Source organism: Glandiceps talaboti, chromosome 23, assembly GCF_964340395.1.
Source record: "Glandiceps talaboti chromosome 23, keGlaTala1.1, whole genome shotgun sequence".
Taxonomy (NCBI): Eukaryota; Metazoa; Hemichordata; class Enteropneusta; family Spengelidae; genus Glandiceps; species Glandiceps talaboti.
In genome coordinates this window covers 5,332,502-5,360,242 of record NC_135571.1, presented here as the reverse complement: position 1 = coordinate 5,360,242, position 27,741 = coordinate 5,332,502, and the positions used below count along the sequence as shown (strand labels likewise).

The window sequence follows — 27,741 nt, the reverse complement described above, 5'->3', positions numbered from 1 at the left end:
CAATTTCTGGTGATGCCCCAAAATTTGGTGTGCCCCTATTTCTAACTATGTGGTGACCAGTGTGCCCTCTAAGCCAATTTGACATGCCACTGATGCACACAATTTCTAGTGACGCACCAAAATTTGGTGTTCCTCTATCTGTTACTATGTGGTGACCAGTGTGCCCTCTAAGCCAATTTGACACACCACTGATGCACACAATTTCTAGTGACGCACAAAAATTTGGTGTTCCCCTATCTCTTACTATGTGGTGAGCCTTCTGTTTTCTAAGATAGACAAAAACTAAAAGTTAAAACTGTTGTCACAACATGTTGATATGACAGTGATAAGCTATTAAATGGACGATGGTTTAATTATAGTCTCATTTGGGAGACGTCTCTGAAAAATAGTTTATTTAGAGATCCATAAACTTGCAGTGCACTGTTTTGGGACTTCCAATGTTTACACTATATATTGATCACAGGGTGAATAGAATCACACCACAGATGAACTGCTATCACCCACTTGTGTAATCTACCACCATTGAAGAACAATAGATTTAGTTTGCGTCTGTCTTAGTAAACCAAAGGCTGAATTACCAGTACAGTATCATATGTACATTGTATTGATGAAGTTTCAAACTTTTCTCTTGGTGTTTACTTTTCAGCTTCAGAGAGCTAATCTAAACCTTGAATCTATGCAGAGAGACCACAGACATATCATATCAACCATGGAAGAATGCAAGGTAACACAGTAAAACAAATTTTCTATCATTTTTTATATTTTTTTTACATTAAAATTGTTTTCAGCTGAATGTACCAATGATATAGTTAGCATAATAATATAATAGTGTAGGGCTTGTATGAGCAGGGCTTGAAATTAACTTTTTTCTGTGGTAGTCCTAGTGGATTACCAATTTCAGAAATTGGTAGCCCAAGGATTTTGACATGTAGTCCCATATTCCTGAACTGAAAACAGATTTCCTCTATTGGAAATACATATGTTATTAAAATACTTTCATGTCCATGAATCTGCCATCTTCATTCCATGATCAGTGGTAGCCTGAGTGGACTACCAGCTGCACATTATGGTACCCCATGACAAGAATTGGTAGTCTGCGGGCATGGGACTACTGCTAATTTCGAGCCCTGCCCTATGACTATAATGTTGCTCTTGTTAGGGTTGACAGGCTGTGTTAAGCTGTCTCTTTGCCTGGTTTACTGTGAGGTACTTGCATACATGTTGTGATGATGATGCTGCCACCTAGTGGTGAAGCCAGGAAATACACAGTTTGACACAAAGCCTGTCAACCTGAAAAGGCAGAGTGTCACTCATTGGTAAACAGAACTGTTAGATGTGTCACAAAGAACACTGTGATTACTGTGATTTTATACTGATCTGATAAATGTATTTATGGATAGAAAATGAAATAGAATTAGTCTAAGACTAGAAAGACCTTTATTATCTATATAGTGCATACATGGAAAATGCTGATTGATAGTCACTCTGATAAAAAAAATATACAATGATTTATAAGAAAAATACAATAGCGAAACAACAATTATAGAAAGAAATCAAAACTAACATGAGACAGGCTAAAACTACACTCAGATTTTGCAATATTGTTGATTAACAGCAAGTACAAAAACCAAATGGTTTGATAATAAATTCAGTGATGTTGATCTAATAAAGTCAAATTTTGTTACAGAAACACAGCCATGAAGCTGAAGAACAAGCAGTGATGAAAGATCTTGAACTCACAGAGGTAAAACTGTTTTGACTTTATACTATTGATACTTGGCCAATTTGGTCATGATGCTCAGACAGTTCTTTGGTTCTTTGCACAAGTCTATAAATTATGTGTGTTGATAAGTAGAACTAGGCCATATGCCTTTTAATACATGTACATAGTTGTATAATAGTGCTATCTGTGGATACTACCATTTGTTTGATGTCTGGACGGGTATAACCCGCAAAAAAAAATGGTGCATTTACCAGAATGAATGTTCATGGACTCAGGATCATACTTTGTAATGAAATGCATCGGTATTTTTTCACGGGATGTATCAGAAATGACATTGAATCAGTCTACTGTGACAATGTTGAAAAATAGAAATTTCCTGAATAAGTTTACTCCAAGTTCCTGGTTACCCATTATATATACTTCTGAATGCTAAAAGCGAAAAGAAAATATTTTGATAAGTATTTGTCATTAATTTACCGGGTATTACAAGTATTTGAAGTTTATTCATCTAATACAATTAATTATCTATTTTTAATCATAGCATCTCTCAGTCTTAAAACAGGTACATTTTTATCTGGATTTTTCTCGCATTTGTTTGATTATTATACATTTGTGGTGCATTCTCTTATTTTGATGTCTTCATATGGAATGCTATCAGGTGTTCTAGTGTCACCCCTATTTTGTTTTTAAAGGGTCTACTAAGCAATACAAACTGTAGGGTTATTCTATTTTTTATATGAGTTAAGGGTGGGTAAGTTTTTATGCATGAGAGAAAATTTCAGAGAAAATATTGAAGATTTTGAAGTTAAGGTTTTGAAATGACTGCGACAGTGGTGAGTTAATGTAATGTATAGATATGTAGATTAGTAAAGGGGGAAAGACATTACTGGTTACATTACTGGGAACAGCAATTATCTGGATAAAGTGACTAGTAATTGTCCGGTAAATGAATTTATCCAAAAGATAAATACACACACAGGCAATCAAATAGATATGTACAATGTACGTAGATAGACATAGATAGGAGATAGATAGTCATACAGATTGGAAGATACATGGACAGACAGAGACGGAAAGAAAGATAATAAAGTTGGCTGACAGACAACAGGCAGATAGGTAGGCAGGCAAGCAGACAGGCAGACAGACAGACACAGACACAGACAGGCAGGCAGACACAGACAGACACAGACAGGCAGGCAGGCAGGCAGGCAGGCAGGCAGACTGACAGACAGACATACCATACCATACCATAAATGTGCTCACCTGCCTCAAGTGGTATATATAGGAGTATATATATTTTGATTATATCATATTACATTGTACTGGAGAACAGTATAGTTTGGGAGTTAAGAAATTTTCACTGTTGTTTATATAATAATTTGTCAGTAAATGTCAATTCTAAGAAGAAATAATATTATGTAACAGACAAATTTAATTCTTTATTTTTTGCCTGACAATGATTGTACCCTATCATAATAAGTGTAATACTTCTAAGAGAGATTATTTCAAATCTACAACTTTTTGAGTATAAAGGGATCTCATTTGTCTTGCATGCATGGATACTATATACTTGTACCTTTTATTCAACCAAATAGTATTTGTTGACTTTTGATTGTATATGATTATGATGTGAAGCATGCAATGTATTGGAGGACTTTGATGATTTAGAAGTACAAATGTAATAAAGTCCTATGATTTCACTGGAAACAAAGATTTGAGAATGTCTAATTATTTGTCTGTAATATATTTTGTGTACAATCATGGTTTGTCAAGGTTTATTCTTGTTCTCATTACTGGCAACATAGACCCTACACTCATGTAGGGTCTATGCTGGTAATGAGTTCAATAATGTGAACAAAAAAAGTAGAAAATGTCACAATTTTTCATTTGTTTTCGTGTAAAGGTTTCGTTGCCTATATTGCCTATATAAAATTGAGAGTTCAATGCAGATCAGATCTTAGATAGCAATTCACAAGGGGGATTACAATTACCGTTGTGAATTCCTACCCCTGAACAACAACAAAAACAAACAAACAAACAAACAAACAAACAAACAAAAAACAAAAACTTTGTTATATTATACTGCGCGTCCAGCATTTATGAACGATGCATGTTTCATTCAAGATGACATACTAGAACAACTTGTGTTAAGTAAAAATTGAAAACAATTGTGAAAAATGGCATTATCAACATATATAATTATAATGTATACTACTTTTTTATATCAACATATTATTTGGGTTAACATTTCTCTAACTGTTAACATCTCTGACCTGTCAATTTTAGAAAGCAAGAAAGTTAGGGGCGATGCAGCGTTTGATGGAAGACATGTCCAGAATTAACAAGGTAATATGATTTTCCATAGTTGTCTGTCTGTCTGTCTGTGAGTGTTAGCATTTTTGTTTGTTATGCTAATTGTCGTTATGTCTGTTTGCAACTGTTTTCTGTCTACAACTTCTATTTGTCTCTATCTCTCTCTCTCTCTCTCTCTCTCTCTCTCTCTCTCTCTCTCTCTCTCTCTCTCTCTCTGTCTCTCTCTCTCTCTGTCTCTCTCTCTCTCTCTCTCTCTCTCTCTCTCTCTCTCTTCTCTCTTCTCTCTTCTCTCTCTTTATCAGTATAAATGTGAATTTTCAGATTTATAGTAACTATTTTGATACACCAGCTATTAAACATTATCAAACTGTCCATTTGCTTTTGTTAATACTACATACTGTTAATACTACATACTGTTAATACTACATACTGTTAATACTACATACTGTTAATACTACATACTGTTAATACTACAATACTGTTAATACTACATACTGTTAATACTACAATACTGTATAAAAGTTGTGTTCTTAAATCAAAAGAGAACCACACACACATATACTTAATTTTCTGTAAAATCTTGAGTAAACATCGGATCAAAAAATGGAAAAACAGTTTTGGGTGGAACCAAAAAGCTAAAGAGTGACTATACTGACTGAACTCCATGATGTGAAAATACAAGTGTGGTGTATTCTGGGTATTTGAACAAGTGCTTGCAGTGTTCTCTGTGGCCATATGCTTTCACAAGTGTAATACATATCAGAGTACAAGTGCAGTAGAAAACACTGCAAGCACAAGTGTAAATACACCTAAGTACATGTACCAACATTTGGTGCTCATGTAGCATGGGGTTGTGTTATTGCTAAAAATTGTTTATTCACAGCTGCAAATTTCTGCAAATACTGTGAGAGATCACACTCTTTCCTGTACAAGGAAAGATCATGCCTTTATTTGCATATTATTTGTATAATATCATTTGCATGCAGATATGCAAAAATGTTTTCAGTATTACACTGCAGTGTAAATACCACTGGTGTGCACATGCATAATTGGCGTGAGTAATCACTGCTACATAATTTATGTAATAATTACTTCAAATATTCAGTGTTTGGTAGTCTTGTTCTTGGAATTTGGTTGTCAGGGATGTATATTCTGGTTCTGGATTGACTGCTGTAGTTATAGTTTCATAGGTAGGATGAGATTGATTGGTTTGACCAGAAGGAGATATCATGGTGTTTTCATCATGAGGGGTATGTTCCAATGCAATATCGTCATAGTGATATTGTGATTGTATTTTCGGGTGCCTCAGTTGAGATGGACTTTCAAACACAGTATTGTCAAATACTTGTGAAGTTGTGTTCTTATTTCTGGTGTCCGACTTCTCCGTTCTTGCTCTTCGCATACAGAAATACCATGTTATCAATATACTACCGAAACACAACATCCCTGTGAGCAGTCCTCCCATAAATACTAGAAAGGTTTGTACCTGGGAAGATAACCCATCACTTACTGGATGTGGAGGGATTTCTGTTGAAGTTTTCACAACGCCAGAGGTCAAAGTAGATGTCGGATGAGCTTGTGTTGTTTGGTCAATAGTCTTAGCTGAGATCATAGAGGTTGATGACACCACCCTGGTGGACGTAGAAGTGGTTTTAAGTGATTGTGTATCTGTGATGGTAGTTGGCTGCCAGTTAATTTCTGTTGATTCAAACCCTGTTGGTGACGTCAGTGTGGACATGGGAGTTGTTTGTGTTGTGATGGTAGATGACTGTTTATCTGTGGTTGTCATGTAAGTTGATGGCACTCTGGTGTCAATCACCTTAAGAGTTCTTACAGCTACACTTATACCTTCAGAGTTGAAAGCAACACAGATATATGTACCTTCATCCTCTATCTTAGAGAACGGAATCACAAGAGTACCATTGTCAAGTTGAATAAGTCTACTCTGAAAGTAAATGTCTTGTACTGCATCACTGAATTGAACTGTAGTACCACTTGGTGTGAACCAGTATATTGATGGAGTTGGTGAACCGATGACATCACAGTCTAGTGTTACATTGCTACCCTTGAATGATGTAATTGTTTTAATAGGTGAATCAAAGACAGGAGGATAGCATGTTAATTCAGTAAGAGGAATTGTCAGGAAATCTTTACCTCTATGTTGTTCAGGAGACCCACAATGTATGGTTCCTATAATGTTTAGATCATCTTTGTTATCTAACCATTGTTGGAGAATTTGTGAACGACAGTCACACGACCAAATGTTAGACCCCAGCTGTATTCTATATAGATTGTTTATATCATCAAAGATGTTTCCTGGTAGACTTGTAAATAGATTATTATCAATATTCAATCTATTCAATTTATGCAAACCTTTTAAAAGATCCTCTGGTAGTGCTTGTATCTTGTTTCTGTTAAATCCCAAAACTGTCAACTCTGTTAGCCCTGTAAATATATTCCCTGGTAATTCAGTGATCAAATTATTGTACAGGTATAGAACAGATAGCTTTGTCAAGTTAGCAAATGTTCCATCTGATATATATTTGATTTGGTTGCCGGAAAGATACAAATCTTGCAAATTATTCAAACCAGCAAAAGACAACAATTCCAACTCTTCTATTTGATTGTAACTCAGGTCAAGTGTCTCCAAACTTTCTAAACCTTGAAATGAATTATTCTGTATGGAAACCAAATTATTATGACGGAAATATAACCGGGTTGTGTTGTTTGGAATACCAGGAGGAATCTCAGTCAAATTCCTGTTTTCACAGTCAACCACTGTTCCATAACATGTGCATGGTGCTGGACAGGTTGTTGTGACAGTGAAGAATAGTGATATGTAGAATCCAAATACAAGTACTGTAACCATGGGAACAGACATCATTGAATTCATCAGCTGTAGATTAAGTAGAATTGAATTTATTTACTTGAATATAATTTTAATAAATTAATCAGCCGATGTCTATCTTTTAATAAATAAATCAGTCAACTTCTCTGTTATTCTTTTATTGAATGAATGAATGAATGAGTGAATGAATGAATTAATGAATGAATTAGTTAACTTACGTAGTCAATCATGGTGTGTTGATCTATCAATAAATCAGGCTATTGTTCCAACTATCAATCAATCAATAAAAATAGTTGACCATTGATCAAATTTTCACTCGACTAACGTCAATCTTTCTAACAATCAATCATTATACAATCAATCAATCAATCAATATGTTGATAAATTGATCAAGAAATCAATCAGCTAATTAAATTATTAATCAATCAATCAATATGTATTTCTGTTTTCTTGATAGGACTTGAAGTCAGAGAAGGGTATTCTAGAAAGTCAGTTAGCAGAAGCCAAGCAAGAAATTGCCACATATCATGCCGAGAAACAACAACAGTTGGAAGAACAACAAGAAGATGATGTGATATTACCAGATAAAGACAATATGTCACCTATCATTTCAAGTACACCATTTAGAAGAGGCAGACAGGTTTCACTTCAGTCAGAACTTATACATTCAATGGTAAGTAGTCAATCTGATTAAAATCTGATCTTGTGAAAGTGGCTAGATTTCTTTATTTACCCCTATTTCCACCGTGTTATGACGTTTGTTTTGTTCCGGATGATCGCCACATCTGACCCTGTACAGAATCATACTCAGAGTTGAATGACATAAAACTAACAATGATTTTGTGGGATTATATTTTAAGTGTTGTCAATGTATTGACGTAAAATTAAGTTATCATATGTTGGATGTTACAATGAGCACCATCGGGGGGGGGGGGGGGGGGGGGGGGGGGGGGGGGGGGGGGCTATTACATCATGTTGGGGATGCCACCCCGTCCACCCGTATATGTGTGCGTGCGTACACATTCACCCTCATAACTCTGACATGCACTATAAAGTGATTCAACCAAACCTGGCACAAAGGTGACATACTATATGTGACACATATGCACATCACTTTTGTTTTATGACCAAACTAAATGTGGTTGAACGGCGGCCTGATGATATTTCTTGTAAACTTTCAGAGTTTGCATTATATCTTTGGAATTGTAATTATATCATTCTATATAGATATCAGCTGATAATCTGCCATCTCCTCTGTGTGGTAATGACATGGATGCTACAAGTGATGATACTCCTTCAACAGCCTCTACAATGTCTTTTGACAAGTTTAGTCATATCGCAGCACAAATAGCATCAGACTTTCAAAAGAAAAAAGAGTTTGTGTTGGAACAGATTAATCAACTTTCTACAAATGATCCCAAGGCTAAGGAAAATGTGCCGGCACCAGAGGTGAGCAAAAAAGTATCTTTAAGAATATATGTGATAGAGAGATGATTTTCTGATATGTTCATAGCCATTTAAATTATCCACCACTCATAGGCAATATATTGTTCTGATTATAGTCGTCTAGTCGACGGTGCAAATAGTAGCAACACATTCGAAAGTTGCAAGTTTGCTACAAGCTTGGAACAAGCTTACAGACAGCTTGGAGACAGCTTGTAGACAGCTCGTAGGGTCTACATGTAGTTCAGGATTGCAACAAGCTGGCGCAAGTCTGCAAGCCAGGCAGTGAAGTTTCAATCTGTACCCTGCAAGCTTGTCACACATGCTTTTACAATGCCCTGCAAGCTTTCAAGTATCAGAGGCAATGAATTTCCCTGCAAACTTGAAAGCATCTGAGGCAGTGAATTTCTGTGCAATTGCGTTACAAGCTTGGGATCCTACAAGTAAGAGAGTATGTGACAGGGAGAATGAAATGATAGCATATAAATGTAATTGGCTTCACAACAGAGTGGTTCACTACAACGCCTGCACATGGAGCTCGTTCCCCTACTTTAGTAGTATACTGTTGTATGAATAGTTTTTAGTGTCCCACTGAAAAATGTCCCTATATAGCTAATGGAGCATTCCATTAGGACGCCCTCAACAGACAGGACTGTATGAAAAGCGTGTACATGATAACTGGAGAACCAACAATCATATATATAGCCACACTGAACCGACGAAGACGTTGTTCTGCCTGATGATAGTCAGAACAGGTAGGACGATATTCGTTGGTAATTACAATATTATGTCTATGACTATATTTCTGTTTCTACCATAGAAATTAAAACATAATGTTGAGGAAAGTATGGAATTTTTTATGGAGAAAGTCAGCTGTTTAACCAAACTGAAGAAAGATTCTGATACCAAGGCAGGAAGACTATCAAGTGAAGTGAAAAGATTAAGAGGTAAGAAAAATAGTCAATTTTCCGGTTCCAAGATGCATTGCGTGAGATGATGTCGCTCATGTTGTTACATTTAGTCTTATTTTTCTATATTACATTTGAAATAATATTTTCATGAGGAAATTATGGAAACACATGTTGACCTCTTTGATTATGAGTTATTTTATAGAACAAAGACTAAACACCATCAATGACAGACAGTGATTTTACAAGTACTAAGTATGAGTGCCATATGGAAAGGTACTCATGGCGTTATTTTTTATTATTTTTTTTGACAATTTATTCATATAACATTTTTTTTTGCAGATGAAAATAGTCGAATTCATCAGAAGCATGAAGAGGCGATGAAATTACTGAACAACTTATCTCAGAATGAGGGTGAAAATAGCTTTGAGATAAGAGAACAACAGATGAAAGAGTCACTGACAAATGAACAACTAAAAGTACAAGAACTGCAAGAGAAAGTAAGTAATAATAAAGTGCAACCGTCAGTAAACGAAATAGAACTTCATGAGAATAATGATATAGCTGTTTTAGAGTTCAACCACAAGGTGGAACGCTATATCAGAAAGAGCTATCAAGTATGATGATGTAACAGAACAGTGAGTGCAAGTGTGGTGTACTCAAGGTATTTGTATTGAGTGCTTACAGTACGTGTTCTCTGAGGCAGCACTTTCATCAAGCGAGTGAAAATGCAGCAGAAAACACTGCAAGCATGGATGCAAATACACCTGAGTACCTACACTGGAACTCGCACGTCATGGGGTTCTGTTATTATTACATTATGTTTATCCACGTTCTTTCATGTACAATGAACTATCACGCCCTCATTTGCATGCAGTATTGTTTTTTCGGTAATACACTGCAGTGCAAATCCCACAACAGTGCAAGTAATCTCTGTACATATGTAATAATTCATAATATCTGTACATTGACAAACAGTCATTAAAGAATAAAAGAATTTTCATGTAGATAGTAAAATAAGATATAGTTTCACTAGCTATTGATACCACCACGTGGGGGCGCTGTTTATCAAAAAAGTTTCATAATGAGAGGGCTGGTTTGTCAGGTATAGTGTATAAAATTGCTATTTCTTTTTCTATTACCAACAGCTGGCAGAGGCACTCCATGAACTTGAAGCAGTAAAAGAAGAAGCAGAAACATTAACTAATGCACTTGAAACCCAACTTGAATCAAGGTCACTATTAGAAGATGAAATCGAAAAATTAAAGAAGTAAGTACAGAAGCGACGGATCAGATCACTTTTAATGTGAAATGTGCCACGGAAATAAACATGGACGAGAGTGATGAGATGTGAAATGTTAAACCATATTCTTTTTGTGTTCTTTAGGACTTTAAAAGACAGTGAAAAGAAAGCGCAGCAGACTGAAGGTAATTTTTAACTCATAATTATTCATTTATGTACAGTCTTTCAGTGTTTGGTTGTTTAGATTAAGGGAGGCCACTACACATATTCAAGAAAGTACCCACAGGACTATTGAAATTCAATGCAGTTAGCAGTTCAGTTAGTAAGGACATTTTAATTTCCTCTAAGTTGAAGCAGATTTGGATTGCAGTATTGGCAAGAATGTAGAATAGTGGACTGACTGTACAAAACATGTATATTTGTATTCAAGCTAGGGAGTTCAGGTTAGGGACAGGAATACAGTTAAGACTCCCTAAATGTGTATCATTGACCATAATTTGTCACCAGTGTGCCCTCTAATCAAAAGACAAAGTTTTTTTCGTTGGTCAAATGACAAAAACTGGAATTTCTTGTTAACCATAGTATGGGATGTGTGTATGTGACAAATAACTGCAATGCATCAGTGGTATGTTTGGTGGCCATACATGCATTGATCTACTCTTGCTCACACAATATCTTACACATGTACTTCAACAGCGTCAAGAGAGGGCGCTGTTCATTTCTAAACCAATCCAGCCAATAGTAATAGTGTTGTCACTGTGTGTGTGTCTGGCAGTCTGTATGTGGCTGTTTGTGTGTCTGTGTGTGTGGGAGGGGGGGGGGGGAAGGTGGTTACAAGTGTTGTTTATCAACTAATACCAAAGTGATAACAAATTTCATAAACTCAAAACCTTTACTTTTCTTTGCAGCTAAAGTGTGTAATATTGAGAAAGAAGCAATGATAACCAAAGACCAGCTGCAGAATGTAAAACAAAGAACTAAAGAACAACAAGAAAGACATGATTCAGATCTGAGGAATATCATAGAATTATTGTCCTGTGATAGGGAAAGTTCTGAACCAGAAAGTATGGTAAGAATTGATTTCATTACATTATTTTGTGTGAATATAGTCTGTCAGAGAGATTACGATGTTATTGATTGATTGATTGATTGATTGATTGATTGATTGATCATTTGATTGGTCATTTGATTGCCTGATTGATTGATCATTTGATTGACTGATTGATTGTTTGTTTGATTGATTGATTGATTGATTGCTTGATTGTTTGATTGGTTGATTGATTGATTGATTGATTGATTGATTGATTGATTGACTGACTGATTGATTGATTGTTTGATTGATTGATTGATTGATTAATTGTTTGATTGATTGTTTGATTGATTGGTTGATTAATTGTTTGATTGGTTGGTTGGTTGATTGATTGATTGATTGATTGACTGATTGATTGATTGATTGATTGATTGATTGTGTGATTGATTGATTGATGGCAATGCATCCATAAAATGTATTGACATGCAATTACAATAAGATAAAACACAATAATACATTACATATACACAACATAGAATGATACAGATCAAATTAAAAATTACAAAAAACCAAATACCAGAATGAGAAGAGTGAGAGATTGTGCATAGCAAGTCATTAAATTGATGGACTCTGCTTGCCCTGTATCTGAAGGACCAAACTACCAGAATCGTCATCACGTTCTACTAAGGGGACGTGTGTATGGTTTTTGTGTGTTTGTCCAGCCCATGCAGTCTGCAGATCAGAGGGGAACACATTAATAACTCTCCCTACTTCAGTGAAGACAACCGCAAAGCCAGTCATGAACAAACAAATGACATCTACCCCACATACACACTTGCTATAAAGTACTAAATAAAAAGAACAGTTAATTGTCATACATAGTAGATTGAGTGACAGGTTTGTTGAGATTTAAAAAAAAGAAGAAAAAGTGTGTGACCGTCATTACACCATTTTAGACAAACTGCCCTGACCAGAAACAATTCTTTTTTTTTGGCCTTGACTATTAAAAGACAGTAAAAAGTACCACCAGAGAGTTTCCAGGGACCATACATATTGACCTTTCACTGATGAAAGTATTTCACATCATTTAGGTTTGTTGTGAAAGTTATGCCATTATTTATGAGTGTCCTGTATTTTTATAGTCAAAGTGACCTTGACAACAGATGACTTTGTTATGTTCTTGAGATTGCCTAGAGAAATGTAGTATTTGTGTTCAGCAGGTCGCTGGCATAAATCGTGCTGTATGGTATGGGCTGAAAAGTGATTTTTTTTACCGCCATCAATAGACTGCCAACTTGACTGCAAGGATCAAAATGTTTTGATTTTTACCAGCACATTTTTACTGGCAATAGCTGACTGCAAGAGTGTGCTGTATGGCTTATGATATTTTATATGGTATGGTATACTCCACAATATGGTCTTTGAAGGAGCCCGGAGCAACACCATGTTGTTTGAAAACATGCCTTGTAATATCCATGTTGGCAGCGCCGTAAAGTAAGCAGAATGGCTGCAATTACGTGAAATTTGTTGGGCGCTGCCATTTTGAAATGACGTCAAGCTGGTTGCATTTGGGAAAAACAAATTGTCGCAGTGTGATACGTACTCCTGTCGGCAAAAAAAAACACAAACAGTCGGTAGCCGGTAGCTATCGCAAGTAAGAATTTCCATACTGTGCTACCTGCTTAAGAATTACATGCACCCAAACACACACCCTGAAACATAGAATAGGCTAGCTAGCTTCTTGATATACAGTCTGTCATCAGGGGTTTGCCAAGGTCAGGGTATAATTTAGTGATCAATGAGAGAATAAAAAGTTTAAGGTACAAGAAGCATAAATATTCCTGTAAATGTCAAGTGCCTCTTTACAGCATTGACCTTCAGTCATTCCAAATCATGTTAATTTTTATGTTTATATATCCTGTCGTTAAAATCATAAATTATTCTATTAATCTATAGTGTGGTGGATTTTTGTTGTTCACTGAAGTTGTTTGTCCCTGTATTAACTGATAATAGCAATCAGAATAGACTTGACAAGTAGTTGTTAGAGAGAGAGATAGAGAGAGAGAGAGAGAGAGAGAGAGAGAGAGACAGACAGACAGACAGACAGACAGACAGACAGACAGACAGACAGACAGACAGACAGAGAGACAGAGAGTGAGAGACAGAGAGAGAGAGACAGACAGAGAGACAGAGAGAGACAGAGACAGAGAGAGAGACAGAGACAGAGACAGACAGACAGACAACAGACAGAGAGACAGTCAGACAGACAGGCAGGCAGACAGACAGGCAGACAGACAGACGGCAGACAGACAGTCAGACAGACAGTCAGACAGACAGAGAGAGACAGAGACAGAAACACAGACAGAGACAGACAGAGACACACAGACAGACAGACAGTCAGACAGACAGACAGACAGACAGTCAGACAGACAGACAGACAGACTATATATATGAGGACATAGTGTTATACTTTTTTATTGAGTATAAAGTTTAAATTATGGCATCCTTCCTGGTCATGTTGAGAACAGGAAAACGGAACAGATTTTACATGTAATAAGAGAACTTTTGAAGTTAGTGAGTTGCAAGAATAGCAGCCACTGTTTTATTGAGTTTCACTGTGTGTCAGCAAGGACGGCAAATATTTATAAAGGATTTAGAAATAAGAAGTCATGTGAAAACATGTCTTTTCTAACGTTACAGGTTATAGTCAGGTAGCATAACTGTCGGTTGATAACTTAATTATTTAATCATAGATTTGTCAAATAGTTTCCTTCTCTCAAAAATGAGTATATTTTATTTCTCTATTTTTTTTTACTAGAATTTATCTTTTCAAGTGTATTAGGCATAAACCCACGCATGTCGTCATTCCAATAACATGTGTTAGAATTCAATCACCATTTTCTGTCTTACATCAAGTACTTTCCCGCCCAAAAAACAAGTGCCAGATTTTGGCATATTTCCAAATTTACTTTTGTCTGGAAGCAGAGAGAGAATTCTGATTCATGGCTGTCTAGAGTTTTAATCGTTCATTGTAAGATTTTAAGATTGATTTTCAGAAAAGAAAAATAAGCAAGTTTAGATGTTGTGAGATATGAAGAATGAACAAATTTATAAATACTGTCTTTTAAAAAAAAAAAAGTCTTACATGTTGAATATATTTTCAGCATATTGACAACAAGTATCAACCTACTATCACAGGAAATGGTAGTTAGCTAGCTTAGAATCCACACTCAGACCAAACAAAAATGATGAACCCTAAATTCTTTTTTGTCAATCCAAAAAATATAATTTGAAAATGGTGTGAAGATTAGATTTTGAAGTATGACAAAAATAGATGTCATGACCTCGGGTTCAAGTATTCCAGTATTTTTGAAACTGATTCAGTGATAACTGAGAAATACTGTGAACAGTTTTACCTTGTCTTACAGTATAAAGACTAGAAGTGTATTGGAATGAATTCACAAGATTCTGGGGTAATTAATACACATGGTTCTATGATAAGTCACAGTGGTATTGTTTATTAAAACTATCTGATCTTAGAATTATAGAAACTGGACATCTCAGGACCACCAAAATATAAGAAAAATAATTCCAGTTTTTTAAAAAGTATATATAGAACTGCAGTTTTTAATTCCAGTCTTACAATAGAAGGACCAGAAGTGTATTGGAATGCACTTCTGGGGTAAGTCACTGCTGTATAACATAAAGTGGTCTTTATTGGTATAGACCCCCATGATAGAATCTAGTCTTGATGCCAACATGGTCTCTAGAGTGGAGGTGTAAATCATAACATAAAGTATCAGACATAACTAGATACAACATCTTACATAGGGTCATATATGTCACTATGGGTGCAAACCCAGAGACTTGGTTATCTGTTTGATAGTGCTGTTTGTCAAGCCAATATTTTGAGTCTGATAGCCATGTTTTTTAGGCTATGTTGGTATGTATAGTCTAGCTCTAAACTGGTCCTGGTTTTATGTATTAACAATGTCATCATCAAGAAGTGTAATAAAGTTTTTAATACGTAATACACTGAACCAGTTTAGAGCTGGACTAGTATGTAATGACTAACTTTGTTTAATATCAAATATTGGAAGTAAATAAGTATGAATAATCAGAATATACCAATACATGACAATTTACTAAGAGGGAGTCCCTATTAAAAGTAATTATTAAAACAGATGCTGTGAGTAATAGCCTTTTTTGAGGATGTCTATGACTGTCAGTTGCCTATAATTGGTATAATATCATTTCATGGGAGTTCACCCATAGTTTAGCCCACCTACATACTTGCCAAGTCCTTGCATTGCCTGCAGCTTGAACACATAAACACACATGATATGAGCTGGGTGACATGTCAGATACCAGTGGGAAAGTTGCCGGACTGGGTCCAAATACTTGTGGGGGTGTTTTACGCAGTGGGCACCTTTGTAAGAAAGATTGTCAGATAAACATAAAATTGCAAGAAAAGAATATGAAGTAGATATGTTTAATTCCTGAAAATATTTGGAAGATTCCATAACCAAGATCAGTGAGGAAGACTTAAAATATGTGTATCGGTCCCTCTGTCGTCTTGCTTGCAACCCCTCTGTATGAATGGTTAGACCATGCATTGTTTATTATCAGCAATGTTTACAATTACCCATTCATTATGTTGCTGTCACACTCCGAGTGTACACAACATATGTAAGACAGTCTCTCGATTTTCTTGACCACGGAACCTAGATCCTGACTTTTACAGTAAAGCGGGGTAAGTTGTAAATATCTTGGTATTTGTTCTATCCTACCGGGTATTCCATGAAAGCTATATCAACAGGTATAAAAACAGAACTAAGCAGGAAGTGAAACTCTCTCGTATAGTCAAAGTTGGTACCTGTGTAAAGCATGTACAGAGTTGAATGACTGGATGAATGACCGGCTATTGAAAGCACAGACACTCACTATCAGTTCATTTATTGCACACCCCTATAGGCTATAATACTAAATGTTCCCACATGCTATCATCGTGTAAAGGAATCCTTGCAATGAAGTACTTCATTATAAAACTTGTTGTTACTGTAATTTTCTGAGACTTGTTGATTTAGTATGGCTATACTGTACTTTGTTTTGACATGACATATGTTTGCGATATTTCACATGAAGATAATGATTTATAAAACTGCATGAGTCTGTACAGATACAGCCACTACAGCTTATAGGGATAATTTGCAATGAAGCCGAACGAAACACTCAATATAGCAAACTTTTTGTTACACTGACACTTTCTCAGACTTCTTTTAAATTATTGATATTGAAGGGAGGCTTAACACTGTACCAGAGTCCTGACAGAGGGACATGTAACTGTATGTGACATGTGTTTGCAATATTTCACACAGCCATAAGACATGCTTATAACTGCATTGAGTCTCTATGGCCTATAAGAACCATTGCAATGATAGAAGCACACCAATCTCAATTTTGTGTATGCTGTGATTTTGTCAGACGTGTTTGTCAATAATAGGGAGGTTACGCTGTACTGCTTTGTTGTGTTGTGGCACGTCTTTGCAATATTACACACAACCATGTGATTTATAATTGCATAGTAAGTGTATACAGTTACATGTATTATCCAGTTTGCCCTCTAGTTTAAGCCAATTTGACATGCCACTGACACACAATTTCTAGTGATGCACCAAAATTCGGTGTTCCACTATCTCTTACTAGTATGTGTTGTTGACTCCCAAGAAATCATAGTCATTTTGACTCACAACAACAAAATTTGCTGGCTTTAGAGGACACACTAATGAAGCACTCCAATATAACAACGTTTTTACATTCCTGTTTTTCTCAGCCTTGTTTATCAATAACAGGAAGGTTATTCTGTACTTTGTTGTGGCATATCTTTGTGTTGTTTTCGGACAGTTGTAATGTAACATATAATTATAACTAACCCTGTATAGTAGTTATCTCCTCAATATAAGCTGTCCTGGAATCATTGACAGAGCACTCCAATATCAAATGTTTTGTTACACTGTGATATTTGCAGCCTTGTTCATGAGTACACAAATATAATATAGTAAGGTTATTCTGTACTCTGTTGTACTCATAGCATGTCTTTGCCTAATTTCACACAGTTTATAACTAAACCTGTATAGTTATCACATCTATATATAGCAGTGCAATCAACCAATTTGGCAGCTACATGTGATGGTCAGTGTACAGACAAAAGGTATGGGATGTATACAATAGCCTGTGTATAGCTAATCCTGTGGTGTAGGTACAGATAGGTGTAATCTCAGACCACGTCTGAGGTGTAATCTAAGTCCTATACTGCTCACGTGAGATGAATCACTATGCAAGTACGTACATGTATACACTGTAACCTTAATGTCAGACTTTCATATTCTGTCAAGTCTTGTAACTATACATGTGGTGGTTTTCTATGATCTCTCTCTCTCTCTCTCTCTCTCTCTCTCTCTCTCTCTCTCTCTCTCTCTCTCTCTCTCTCTCTCTCTCTCTCTCTCTCTCTCTCTCTCTCTCTCTCTCTCTCTCTCTCTCTCTCTCTCTCTCTCTCTCTCTCTCTCTCTCTCTCTCTCTCTCTCTCTCTCTCTCTCTCTCTCTCTCTCTCTCTCTCTCTCCACATCTAGTCAACTGGACAAATTTTACTGAACATCTAGCTAAATCTCCTTCTGGGGAAAGTTTGAACAGTGCATGTAGATTCTGTGTGTACACTGTAATTAATTATAACTAAAAAACTACAGGTATGGAACCCAGGTAAAATGACAGAAGAATTAACACAGATTTCACCTATACATTGTGAACCATATAGCAAAACTACTGGTAGGGAACCCTGACTGGAGAACTAACTTAAGATAGATTTCACCTATACATTGTGCATGTTGTGAGCCATAGCAAAACTACAGGCAAGGAACCCTGGTGAGGGTGAAATGAACATTTCTACCTACTTACCACTCTATGCATAACTATACATGTAGTTGATAAAGCTGATAAAATCAGGTATTAAAGTGAAGTAGGTACATGTATTACCCTTCATTTCCTATCTAATCACACAGTCTCACACCCTCTAAAATATCTATGTTGTCAATGTATGTATAAAGGCATATATCTCAACCTTTCTTTGTCAACACTTTTCTAGGTGAGATTTTAAATACTTATCATAGTAACAGAAGAGTGTAACTATTGTATTTCCATGACTCTGACCAACATTCTCTCTCAATTCCTTTTTATCTATCGGCAATGATTTTAAGTATTGCGTAGTCTTTATGAAAGTAATGACGGCCTCAAAAGCACTGCATATATTTTGTGAACAGTCGCTTGTAAACTGTTATATGTGTTGTATGTATGTAGGGGGTATGACATCGCTACCGATTTTATAAGAATATCGCCAATCCCTATAATAGCGTCATTGTTCTGTATTAGGACCATCATAGACAAGAATAAAACCATTTAGGAAAGTAATAACAGTTTACAAGCGACTGTGATTTTGTGGATAACCTTATGCAAAGGAAGCATTTTGTATCATAAGAAAACATGTTTTGAACAACCCACAAATCAACCTGCAGTTCAGCCTGTCTGCCTGCAAAATAACGATACTGGTAACATAAATATACACACTGGACTAACACGTTATCTAACTGTTAGGAACTTAATACAGGTCATTGACCTTAGTACACCAATAGAGACAAACAATATGGATGGTGATGATCATCATCAAGTACACTGGAAAAAAAAGATAAAAGAATTTCAACTGTTGACATTTGAAAAACAAGTGTTGATTGTGATAGAGATGGCTTACTATCTACTTATAGAGCCATGGATCTTAGATCATTGTTTGTCCTTGCGGAGGTACTACACCATTATCTAGAGAGATATTTGAAAGATTAAGAACTGAACTAGACTTCAAAACTAGGTATGGGGAGAGATAGAATTGTTAACTTAAAGGCCAAGGTTTCAATCCCAAAATCTCACATTAGTGTTATCTTATTAGTGTAGACTTAAAGGCCAGGGTTTCAGTCCCAGGTTCTCACATTAATGTTATCTTATCAGTGGGCTTCAAGAATTACATAGAATTATTCTTTTATTCCGTGACAACTTTTTTATAAAGATAACTGTTTTTTACAACTAACGTTTGTCTTTAAAGGTCCTCTAGTTCCCTCATTAGTGTTGTCTAGTGATCAAGCCATGGGATTTTATAGGGTCCTTTCTTTCTTTTTTCTGAACCAACTCTTTCTATAGTTCTCCCAGACAATTGTTTCTCACACCGAAATGTTTGTCTTTTATAAAGGCGTGCAATTAATTTCCAGTTCCCTCATTAGTATTGTCTACTCAGCCATAGTACAGGGTCACTCATTTCTTCTTCTTTTTCCTGCGCTAACTCTTTCTGTAGTTCTGCCAGACAACTCTTTTTTGCACCAACTGTTTATTTCTAGTCCAAAGTTGACCTTCACAATTCTAAATTTTTCTCCCTAGCTTGTAGAACAATGATAACATTAACTTAGTGTGGCATTACTAGTATATTGGCAAGGAGACTCCATTGAGACAGTCCACTCAGTAGGCATCATCTAGTTGCCTATAGAATCACAAAGTGTAACGAGATTAAAAGTAGAAAAGAATTCTTGTGACTAAGATTCCTTTTGACAGAGACAGTAATATGGGGGTAAACCCAGCTAAAGTAAGCCATGTGTACTTTCAATTGGTAACCATTGAAATGTATATTAAGCTAACAAATAGATTTGCACTACTTATCCCTGTAAAATACTGGTTGTACATGTATGTGTAATAAAGTGAAAACCGCATTACATTCAGACAATGTTGATGCTCAGGTAAGGATCTATATTACCCTCAGTACTTGAGCCTTTCATTTTCTAAGATAGACACAAACTACTAGTAAACTATTGTGGTCACATGTTGAAGCAACAGTGATAAGCTATTGAATGGCCGTCTGTGACGGTCTCAGTAGGGAGGTGTCTCTGAAAACTTGTTTATTTAGAATTCCATGAACTTGCAGTGCTGTTTGGGACTTCCAATGTTTACACTACTTGTATCTTGAACACAGGGTGATTAGATTCACATAACAGAGGAACCGCTATCACCCACTTATGTAATCTACCACATTGAAGAACAGTAGATTTAGTTTGCATCTCTAGTAAACTGAAGGTTGGATTACCAGCGTCCCCATATACTAATTTATTATACTGATGTTTTCCATGAAAATTATGATCCAATGTTTGGAAATTTCATAATTGCAAATTTTACCAGATGTGTTACATCATATTCCCTCTATTATGTTGACATTTTTCTCTTAACCACTGTCGTCTAGGGTAGTGACCTGAGGTAGTGATTAAGACAACATGAAACCAAACTTGAAAGATATTAAGTTCTGACCTAAAACATGAGATTTTCCTCAACTGAAGAGCATATTATCCAATACATCCTCCATAAGTGCACACATATAGAATTAAAGCATTCATATATCAACCTCAATCCTATCAGGTCCCCAATTATATAGCTGGGTTGACTAGGGCACTATCATGGTTCAAATCTTACCCAAGGACTTTAGCCATGCCAACAAATGGCAGCAACAAGGCCTGAGCCTCACAAATTCCACGTCAACAGTTCTAACCATTTGACCATCACAGTTTTACTGTACATGTATAAATCAGACATTCCAACACATAGCTGCTATCCATTGTTATGGCCAAATAATTGTCTGTTTAGCAGACACTAACTGTATATTTTAGTCATAAACACTATTTGATGTCTTTCAGGTATTCACTCTCAGTTGTTTACATCATACTTTCCTTGAAAGGGACTACTAGAGGTTGACAGTTAAAGTTACACTTACATATTTGCACTACCTTAATTAGGAACTTGCAATCCTTACTGAGCATGCTCAGATGCTAAGCACTATGGGATTATCTGTGGTTATCGTAATACCTAATCTGGAGCTACTGATAAAATAAACCTCCCACAATGGTCAGGGTAACTATGAATTGATCAGTCGTGGTTACAAATAATGTAAAAGTATTGTTTATAATACCAAATCATTAGCATTTATTATCACTTTTCCCATGATGCAACATTCAACATGGCAGTTTGCAAGTTCCCTATTGTCAGAACGTTGCCATAAACCACAAGCCTCTATACGACACTGTCTAAAAATGTGCTCCCCTTCATATTTCATTGAATGCAACTTGACAGATTATTAGAAAAGCAGAAATCTAGAAACTCTTAAAATAAGCCGAGGGAACATAAACTATTCTCTGCAAAATTGACAGGAATGAAAGTATAATTTAAGTCTTGTTCTCAAAATCAAAATAATATGCTTAAATATGATGCAAGACATTTATAAGAAAAATGATAATTTTGAGAGTGATTTACATAATATGTCCAAAGTTTCTAGGTAGGTACATGTTCAATGGTTTCAGCACATGAACTTTGACCCTGTTAATGTAAACACGTGAACTTTGACCCTGCTAATGTAAACACATGAACTTTGACCATGTTAATGTAAGTAAACAGACGAACTTTGACCTTTCTCTCTTTGTTTATTTAATTACATGTTGGTCATCGCCTTCTTTTGTCTGTATTAAATGGTCGAACTTTTAAAAAAAAAAATTTAACCCTATTATTTTGACAGTGGAAATACCATTGCAAGCTTTAGGTATATTAATCCCAAGTGCATGTATATAAATTGACTATACAATGTATACTGTGTTTGAGGAGATTACATGTATACAGTTTGTATTGACCAAGTTTGACAAAGTGTATTGAGGTATGAATAACAAGTCTGGTCAATGTTACATACCCACTCAGCTGTAAAATTGAGTAGTTGTATGCAAGATCAGAGCAGTGCTTGCTGGAGGTTATTGAACCAATGGAACACCCTTCTATTCATGGAATATTTTGTTATACACATCTCAAGGTTTTGAAAAAAGAAGAGTTCTTGGGAGTGGTGAAATTTAATCTAATTAGCCCCTCCTCCCCCCCCCCCACTCCCCCTACAATATCCCACCCAGTTTTAATATCTTGGTATGCAATGAACCACTACCAATGGACTTACATGTACTACTTAACTGGAGGGACTTTAGTGAGACATGAAATAACTATAATTGCAGGTTTTAGGCAATCTAGAATTAATTCTATGCCTCAGAGCAATTCTATTGTTTTCTTACAATACGTAACCACCAGGGGACATATTGGCATAAAATCCTGGACCCAGAGGACAGCTTAGATGGCATACCTAGGGACACATTACAATTGACACAACATCATGGACCCTAAGGACAGCTTAGATTGAATAATAATGGAATGCTTGTCCTCCATGGCAACAATTCATTTCACATGGTTCCGACATCAGGAAAAATTCTTATTACTAAAAATTATGGTTTCCATGGAAACCAGAGGCCGAAATGTTACCAGAGATAATGCATGGCGAAATCCCTAAAGTTCTTCACTTTCTTTTCCCCTCAAGTAAATATTGTACTAGCTGTTGGAAATATAACATTCTTGAAGTTGAACAGAGATACAAAAAAATGTAGGTACTAGGTGAATATTCATTCTCGTAAACCAGAGATGATGTTTCTCGTGCGACACTTCGAATTATCAAGCTTAGATTGTGTCGTAAAAGAGGCTGAGGTTTACGACAATGAAGAATATTGTACAGTTTAAATGTGAGTTCCAAAAATGACTAAAATATTTCAGCGTTTTTACTAACAAATAGGACATTAAAGTGGCCATATGGATTAGGATGTGGTATTTATTTTAGATTTTTAATTTATAACAATTTTGTCATGGCTTCCTACTTGAAAAATCAATGTCAAACAACATAGACTAAGTCCGTGTTTGTAGCTCAATAAATGACATTATTTCAGTGTTGTTACAGACAAACAGACATACATGGTATATTGACACAGAGGCAGTCAGTCAGACAGACAGACAGACAGACAGACAGACAGACATACATACATACATACATACATACATACATACATACATACATACATACATACATACATACATACATACATGTATGTACATACATACATACATACATACATACATACATACATACATACATACATACATACATACATACATACATACATACATACAGATAGACACAGACATACATATACACAGACTAACAGACACACACACATACATAGACAGACAGATCTGACAGATAGATACAGGACACAGACAGACAGACAGACAGACAGACAGACAGACAGACAGACACATCATTGAAACCAAAGCTTTTCGTACTTGTAATGAAAATAAAGTTATGAATATAGTTTTGATAAAGTTATAAGTACATTTTTGTACATGTACAATTGCATGATATATTGGGTACCACACTGGTACCTTACTTACATGTATTCAACTAAGGTCAACAAGTTAATTACACATTAAATGTTGACATAATGCTTTAATATGTCACACATCAATGTTTGAATTTTATGGTTGTACTAAAATAACAGGTAATTGTCATGTTATGTTAAGTTGAATGTTGATCTGATTGTTGCATCAGAATCTGTTACAAAATTAGAATTATAGATTGTATATTGTGTCAATTTGTGAGGTTCATGATGATTTAGTCTGGGTGTCAACGTGGTCTCTAACTGTGTTGAGGTATGAAGCATATCGATATACATGTACACATGTACAGTATAGGGACTAGACTGATGAGTGGAGATCATGTATATGGTAACGATACCATATACGAACTAGACTAATGAGTGGATATGTATACATGTGTATGGTAATGATACCAAAAGGGAACTAGACTAATGAGTGGAGATGTATATGGTAATGATACCATATAGGAACTAGACTAATGATAATTTTACCATTGATATGAATATTATCCATAATGTTTATCCATGACAGCAAATTTTAAGAAATTACGTATATATATATATATTTTTTTTTTAAAAATTAAAAAATAAAAAATAAAAAAAATAAAAAAATAAAAAATAAAAAATAAAAATATCACTCATTGACAATTGTTTTTGAATTTTGTCAAGAGCATACATTGTGTAACTATATGTAATTCGCTGTTTTGTAGTTTGAAATGGTATCTATTTTTTCTGAAAATTAAACAGCATGTTGCATAATAATTTACATGTAATCTATTTGTACCATTGTAATTGTTATCTATCAGCTGTCAGGTGACTCATGAAATAGACAAAACATGTCAACCCAAAACACATATTGTCCATTTCATGGAGTGATCTAACAGGACAGCATAGATAACATATTGTTTGGTGTGAAACTATTAATTGATATGAGAAGCTGCCATTATTGAACCACTAACAGGTGAAGAAGGCTGAGCGATTTACCTGAAATATACTAGGTAAATTATTTATGCAGTATGTTGAGAACTTCTACGCAATATATTTCATGTATACTGTGTTGTCAAATTTTGACCATAATTACATACATGGGTAGTGGCCATGGTACAGCTATAGATACAATCAGTCATGCAGTCAGTTAAGATAAATGCAGACAATGTAAGGTCCATTTCAATGTGTCAAAAGATTGTTACAATGTATCAACACACTATTGTTATTGGATACATTGTTTTCTTCCAACCCTGTAACAGTAATGTTGTTAAATGGGGTCACTGTACAATAAACTATCTGAAATATTTTATTTCATCCCCTACTTAAAAGTTTTCTTTGCGTTTGTTGGCAGAAATTCAATTTTGTAAGTTTCTCAGACCTAGATGTGATTTTCGATTCAAGCTTAGTGAACATAGTCTAATTCCTATACAGTATCATTACAATTTACACCTTCACTCAGTCTAGTTCCTATACAGTATCATTATGATTTACACCTCCACTCACAGTCTAGTTCCTATAAAGTATTGTTACCATTTACACCTCCACTCACAGTCTAGTTCCTATAAAGTATCATTACCATTTACACCTCCACTCACATAGTCTAGTTCCTATACAGTATCGTTACCATTTACACCTCCACTAGTCTAGTTCCTATACAGTATCGTTACCATTTACACCTCCACTAGTCTAGTTCCTATACAGTATCATTACCATTTACACCTCCACTCACAGTCTAGTTCCTATACAGCATCATTATGATTTACACCTCTATTCACAGTCTATAGCTCCTCTATGGTATCATTACCATTTACACCTCCACTCAAACATTGGCAACCAGACTACAAGTAAGTGAACCACAAATCACCATACATGATCTATTTTAGCCTAATTACTCAGTGTACATGTATGAATCAACAGTTTTAATAATTGTGTTTTGGATCTACAGCATTTTTTTCCATGCATTCAACCATTAATGAACACACTCACCCTTAGTCTGTTCACTGGAACAAGTGATTCCAATGTTATTGATATTTCCAATAGAGGAACTCTTTTCAGTTCAGGAATATAGGACTACAGGTCACAATCCTTGGGCCACCAATTTCTGATACTGGTAGCCGACTAGGACTACCGAAGATAAAGTTAATTTCAATGAGCACTCACCACAGGATTTATGTCTGGTTCTTGGAACATGGGATTTTGAGGTTATTGGAATCTTTGTATTTCAGCTGAAATTTAACTGAACTGTTTTTGTTGACACTTCTTATCAGCTTATCATACCACCATTGTGTACCTGTATTATGTACCTGTATTATCCTTTAACCCAACAAGTGTACTGATATCAGCCAAGGTTATGTCTAGTATCTAACTAAACATTGTGAATAGTAACAGTTGAGTACACTTAACTATGGTGAAGGTAGCCTTGAAGGAGACTCATACCAGTTTGTTGACTAAGTCAGTGTAAGAACTACTTAGATTTCTTACATATGCCAAAACACATAGGGTGTGTAGTATATAGGGGTGTGTAGTACTATTCCTTAAGTTGTTGTTTTCCTTGTCTGCGGCTAAATATAACCATAGACTCTCGTGGATGGGTGGAGGGGCTATGATATAACAATATTTTGACTTGTAATTAATATATAGTCATGGAATATCAAACCAATGCTGGAAAATCCTTGACATTCCCGGAAATATCAAACCACAGCAGGAAAGTTCTTGATAGTCCTGGAATATCAAGGAATGTCCTTGAACTCTTGGAACTGACATTATTGAAATGATCAGTCATAAACTGTTGAAACATATATTCCTATTGTCACTACCTGACAAGTAAAAGTTCGATTGTGAAATTAGTCAAATGATGAAATGCACCACAAAATAATTGTAAAGAGTGCTTTGAGCACAAAGTGGGGAAGCTTTGAGGTGCTGAGTATGATTTGAAGTAAATTGCAGATAAACATTGTATTACTGCACATACTGTATGCAGAATACAGATTAAAATGAAACCATAATATGAAATATTTGGTATTACTGACAGAGTAATGTCTTAATGTGTAGCAATTACAACGCATAACACCAAAGAATCAGAAATATGCTAACTATGACACGAAAATATGTAAGAAAATTAGGAATACATCTACATTGTCACCTACATGTAAGTCTGATAGTTTCAAAATTCAAAATTCATTTCTGGCCGATTTGAACAGTGTGCATGTACACAATGACAATTCATTAATAATACAACATATGGAAAATATTGAACATATTAATTCATATTTACCTTGATAATGTTGAAATCTTCAAATAGTACTCCTAATTTTATCTGCTTCTGAACAAACCCATAAACTTGATTACACAATCACAGAGGTGTTGGCTGTTTTTCAAATTTACTCTGCAATACTCGATATATGTGGATGGCATGTGCACTTCTCCAACAATGAAGCAAACGTTGATCAAAAATGTATAAGGAGTTTCTAATTGTACACGGTTTATCACCTCTTGGGTGCCTCAAATCATCATGCAAGGTCCAGTAACATTGGATGAAATAATCCTCAGCAATAACTACAGGAAAAGTCAGCTAAAAATCTATTCTTGCAAAATGTTATCAAGGAAAAACATTCCCAAGTTCCGTCGTATTCTCATTTCCTTGGTATAGCATTCAGATTTATCAAGGATGTTGGGTGGTATCATTTAAAGAATTACATCTAAAACCAAGTTAGTTTGATTGCCATGGACTGTAGAGTTTATCTTGCCCACTCTGACCATCATAAATACAGACTTGCCTACCATAATTATGGAGTGTCGCCATTTTGACATTGTAGTCTTACTTACATGTAGTTGCCATTTTGACATTTTTATTATTACTTAGCTTGTCTTACACCTCTCTGAT

General features: G+C 35.5%; 2 protein-coding genes across 2 annotated transcripts in view; one reads left to right on the top strand and one right to left on the bottom strand.

Moving 5' to 3' along the window:
• The window catches only part of LOC144452852 (large ribosomal subunit protein uL1-like), a 418,633-nt gene that overhangs the window by 114,231 nt on the left and 276,661 nt on the right, over window positions 1-27,741 (bottom strand). The window lies entirely within an intron of this gene.
• The window catches only part of LOC144452794 (uncharacterized), a 106,039-nt gene continuing 89,713 nt past the window's right edge, over window positions 11,416-27,741 (top strand). The window contains exon 1 of the mRNA XM_078143950.1: window positions 11,416-11,547. Coding sequence (XP_078000076.1) covers window positions 11,416-11,547 — 132 coding nt within the window. The remainder of the gene's footprint in view (window positions 11,548-27,741) is intronic.